This window comes from Bison bison, unplaced genomic scaffold (genome assembly GCF_000754665.1).
Source record: "Bison bison bison isolate TAMUID 2011002044 unplaced genomic scaffold, Bison_UMD1.0 scf7180017864375, whole genome shotgun sequence".
In the NCBI taxonomy this organism is placed as follows: domain Eukaryota; kingdom Metazoa; phylum Chordata; class Mammalia; order Artiodactyla; family Bovidae; genus Bison; species Bison bison.
In genome coordinates, this window is record NW_011494947.1 from 1,322,488 (window position 1) to 1,327,554 (window position 5,067).

The following is a 5,067-nucleotide window of genomic DNA, read 5'->3' on the forward strand; positions in this document are numbered from 1 at the left end:
TGGCGGGTATGGTGTTTGATTCTAAATGCGATTTTGCCCCTCCTATTGTCTTGCTGGGGCTTCTCCTTGGCCCTTAGACGTGGGGTATTTCCTCAAAGTCGCTGCAGCTCCACGCAGCTGCCACTCCAGCGCATATACCCCAAAATTATATTCACTCAATTTTGTACTTGATGTGATATATACAATGGATATCCTGTGACTGAATTTTCTCCCCCTCGTCCTTATATTTCTGAGATAGCTATAGCGGTTGTCCACTCTTTTGGGTGGAGGATAGTATTCTGTTTTAGGAACATGCCAGAGTCTGTCCCTTCCATTCTGATGCACACACAGGAGCCTTCCCAGGCAGAACTCAGACCTGTGTCATGCAGAGACACAGGACTGGAAGGCCCTCCAGGATGCCTGACCGTGGGTGCTTCTGGCTTGAGGCTGTGACAGGGCTCCAAACAACAGCATGGTCAGGTGCTCCTATCCCGGCAACTGAGTGGTGAGGACAACCTGCCAGGTGGGGGCCTGGTTGGAGTCCTGCCCTTGGCCTGCACCCAAATCCCCTCATCCCACCAGTAACTCCCTAATGACAGGAGCCAGCCTGTGTGGGTTCCATTCTTTGCAACTGAAATGCCTCAACTAGAATACCCCTTACCTAGCAGTCTACCCTCGGGTAGTTATGGGGTCTAGAGACCAACGCATCCTGCAGTCCTAGCATCGTCATTAACTCCTCGACATGGCCTTACGGCTAACATGAGGGGATGGTTAATGACAGCACCTCTTTGGGGCAGAAGGACAGACCCCAATAGAAATAGATCCTGGCAGAAGGAAGATGTCCGCGATCTCGCGGGAAGGTGAGGGTTACAGTTTTGCTCTATGTGTGTGCATATATGTGACAGCACACCCACGTGGCAGGCTTTGGCGGGGGGAAAGAGGGAAGAAATGGACAACAGCGGATACTGGTCCCTTATTTGGGCCAGCACTGCACTTCTGTGGCCCTCATGATAGCCCTCTGATATAGGTGCTGGGTTTTGCTGTTGTTTGGTTTGGTTTGGTTTTCGCCCTGTGGTGCAGCTGGTGGGATCTTAGTTCCCCAACCAGGGGTTGAACCCACACCCTCGCAGAGAAAGCCCAAAGTTCTAGCACCTGGACCACCAGGTGCTGGTTTTCACATCCCCATTTCACAGATAAGGATACTGAAGCAGAGAGGGATTGAGTAACTTGCCCAAGTTCATCCAGGTAGTAGAGGACAGCTTCGAACCCACGTGGTGGGACTTGAGAGCCCCGCAGTGCCATCCCTTCTGCCTCTGAAAACACGCCCCTCCCTGCCCCCTGCCCTCCACTCAAGGAAGGAAACGTGGGCCCTGGGTCAGCCATGAAATGTACAGACGCATGGGTGGGCCACTGGGTGGGGAAGAGGGCCATTGGCAGGGTCAAAAAGTAAAAGGGTGGACATTTTGCATATCCTTTTTAAAAAAATAATGTATTTGGCTGAGCCAGGTCTTAGTTGCAGCATTCGGGATCTTTAGTTGAAGCCTGTGGGATCTAGTTCCCTGACGAGGGATTGAACCCTGGTCCCCCTGCATTGGGAGCTCAGAGTCTTAACCACTGGACTGCCAGGGAAGTCCCACGTGGGTCCTATGAGCTTTCAAATCATCTTTTCAACTTAAATCGCCCAGTTGACTTTTGATGCCGTGCCCAAACTCTCTGACCAAGATACTTGTGGAGCCTCAGTGTTCTCAGCTGTAAAATGGCTCTGTTCCCAGAGTCCACTTCTCAGCTTCATCTCAGGGGTCCTTGATAGAAGGTATATCCAGCCTCAGCCTCAGCACAGGACTTAGCACGGTCTTAACAAACGCTGGGCAGACTGTGTGGGGGCGGGGAGTGTTTTATGAAAAGGTACTGGACATGCACATCAGAAAATATTAACAGTTATTAGCTTTGGATGGAAGATTGTGGGTGATTTTAATTTAAAAATTCTTATTATCTAGCATTTCTGTTTTTTCTAACTTCCTGAAGTTGTGATTTGTGTTTTATAAGAAAACAAAAACAAGTCAAGCTTCTCGTCCCTGGATTTTTACCCTTTGCTCATCTGGCCTGAGATGTGCAGGGGTCTTTAGGGACTGGGGGAGACTGGCCTAGCTGGAGGTGCTGTGCTGGGGCAGGGGTTGTGGGCATGGGAGGAGCCCCCTCTCAGCCCTGCCTGCCCAGGCCTGCGGGGAGATGCCCACAGCCGCTCCCCAGGTGCCCATAAATGCCTCATAACTAAAAGTGCCGACGCAGCAGGCCTGCTTATTTAGAGGGGGCACGTGGGGGCAGCGGGCAGGGCATTTTCCCTGACAGCAGGGCCGTTTGCATGACACCTGGCTCCCCAGGGCACCTCGCTCTGTCCTGGAGCCGCTGCAGGCGCGGAGGAGGGGGTTGGGCCAGAGCTGCAGGCCCTGCAGGGTGGAGGTCGGCGCCCCCTCCCCGCCCTGGGCTTCACACTCTTGCCATCCTGAATCACTTCCTGCCCCTGCTTCTTAGCAAGCGTGACTTCAGGCAAGTTACCTCCCAAATCGAACCCTCCACTTCCCTCTCTGTTAACTGGGTAGACCCGTCCTTCCACCTAGAACATTCTCTACGCAGGACAGTTTCACCCCCAATTTGCAATGCCCGGAGGCACTTTTGGTTGTTGCAACTTGGGAGGGAAAGCGACTGTCACCTGGAGACCGGAGGCCAAGGATGCTGTTAAACATCCTACCTGCACAGCACAGCTGCGCCCACCCGACCCGGCAGTGCCACCAATGTCGGTAGCACTGAGGCTGAGAGTCCTGTCCTAGGGTGAAGTTCATGACGGTGAAGCCTAAGGACGCACAGGCCGGGCCCGCGGACAGTGGCTGTCACCATCCACATTGTGAAAGCGGAGCCTTCTCCTCTCAACCACTCAGAACCAGATGTCCACACATGAGGTCCGGGACCACGAAGCACCACTGAAGAGGTGGGGCTGTGCCTGGAAGATGTCAGAGTTTTCCAAATGGCTGCCGGCAACTTTCCCTCCGGCCTCTGACCAGGGTCAGGGCCTGGGCCGCCTCCTGGGGGACCAGGGCTGCCAGTCTGATTTACAATGTGCTCCACCTCCCTGCCCCCGGCTGTGTAGACACTGACCCTAGGGGAGCTGCCACAGTGCCACTGGCCCTGCTGAGAGGGGTCAGGGCAGGCAGGGCTCTGCCCACCTCCTCCCCGACCTCTCAGGACCCTTCCTGGGGACACAACCAGGGTGACACCAAGGTGTGTGTGTGTGTGTGTGTGTGTCTGTGCGTCTGTGTGTGTGTGTACAGTAGAAGCTGCTGATGCCTGGCCCAGAGTCCGTCTATAGGAACCACCCCTGCAATGCTGCAATGCCTGATACAACTTACAGCTAGGCCCACCTTCTGTACTGGGGGGGCCCCAAATCCAGCATGAAGCCCATGACGTGAGCCTGCCCCTTGCTTCAGGATGGAGTTTCTGCTCAGAGCCTCGGTGGGTGCCCTCAGGTATACCTCACTGGGCCTCCCCGCCCCCATCCGAATCGTCTCATCCATCTTCCAAACAGCACCCCCTCCATGATCCACGCTCTGAACCTGTGTCTCAAGCTCTGCTTCTGTCAAGGGACCAAAGATTCTGTGTGTGTATTTAGGGGCGAGTGATTGTGCTTCCTATGTTAACATCACGAGGAGGAGGAGGACGAGAAGCCACTGCTTACAAATTGCAGCCAGCAGCTGGTGTTTACCTAGAGGTGGATTTGCTCAGCCTGCTCCCACTTCTCCTTCGTCCCCCCCAGACCCCCACCCCCCACCCCTGCTCATCTGAAGGTGGAGGCCGGTCCTGTCCTGGAAAGAGGGTCTTGAGACAGTGAGGCCCTGAACTCCCGGGCCTAAAGCCGCCGTGACCTGTTGTCTTCCTCATGGGCAGTGTTATGACGTGGGGGCCGTGGCTGGGAGCGTTTTAGTGTCTCTGCCTCAGTGGACTTGGGGACCCAGATGCTGAGTGGGAAAGGCCAATAACTTAGGAACCCGTAAGTCCGCTTGTGACAAAAAACCCAAAGACCAGTGTTTTTGATGACATCAAGGTTTATTTTTTCTCACACATTTAAGTGAAGAGGCGAGCAACCAGGGCTGGCGTCACCCAGCTCTGCTAGGTCCTCAGAAAACCAATCTCCACCTTCTGGGCTCCACCATCCTGAGGAGGTGGCTCCCCAAACCATGCTGAGTGAGTATCAGAGTGAGGAGGCCAGAGAGACAAGCAGGGGCCCCAAACTTGGCCAATTGAGGCTTGGTGCGGAGTGAAGGCAAACAAAGGCTTTGAAGACTTTCCGGAGGCCGCGCCTGGCCAGAGCTGGGTCACATGAGCACACTAGGCAGCCAGGTGCCCCAGGGATGTTTTCTTTTAGCCACTGAGCTAGTGAGCTTGTCACTAAGAAGGTGAGGATGGTAAGGGAGAGGGGGCATGGGGACCTGACAGAAGGCACTTTGGGGTTGGGAGCTGAGACAGATCAGGAGGCCAGAAGGGCCTGCTGTTTGGCCCTGAGAGGCCCTAAACACATTTTATATCACTTGTGGCCGTGCTGTAACCTCTCGTCATCTGCAAGGCCAAGTTTCGTTAGACTCTGGCTGAGCCTTGCTCTGGGGACTTGCAGGAGGAATGAACACAGTTTTATGTTAAACATCCCAGACTGGAAAGATTGGCTGTAGCCAGAGGGTAGCTGCAGGTGCTGGGGGGTGGGGGTGGGGAGGCTGTAGGAACAGCAAGGAACCAGAACCTGATCCATGTTCTGGGAATCTTCCGAGGCAGCTGGGAAGTAAGCAGGTGGCCGAGGAAAGCCAGACCTTCTTGAGAGACAGCAGGGAAGTTCAACTCCCAAGGCCCAGAAAGAGACCCATGGGCACCTCGGAAGTACAGGGCTAAGCTAATGGACCCCTTTCTTCCGAGCTTCCTTTCACAATTCCCAGGCTGTCCCTGGTCCCCTTGGCCGTCCCCTTACTGATGCTCGGGAGGGAAAGAGGAAGATGAAAGGGGAGGATGGTGGGTTGTGGGTCTTTGCCATTCCGCCTCCATCAGCCT

At 54.8% G+C, this 5,067-nt stretch overlaps 1 protein-coding gene across 1 annotated transcript in view; it reads right to left on the bottom strand.

Annotated features, from left to right (window-relative positions):
* Positions 1–1,772: 1,772 nt before the first annotated feature.
* The window catches only part of NTNG2 (netrin G2), a 76,586-nt gene continuing 73,291 nt past the window's right edge, over positions 1,773–5,067 (bottom strand). The window contains exons 11-12 of the mRNA XM_010856941.1: positions 2,729–2,830; positions 1,773–1,852 (exon numbers count right to left, since the gene is read on the bottom strand). Coding sequence (XP_010855243.1) covers positions 1,773–1,852; positions 2,729–2,830 — 182 coding nt within the window. The remainder of the gene's footprint in view (positions 1,853–2,728; positions 2,831–5,067) is intronic.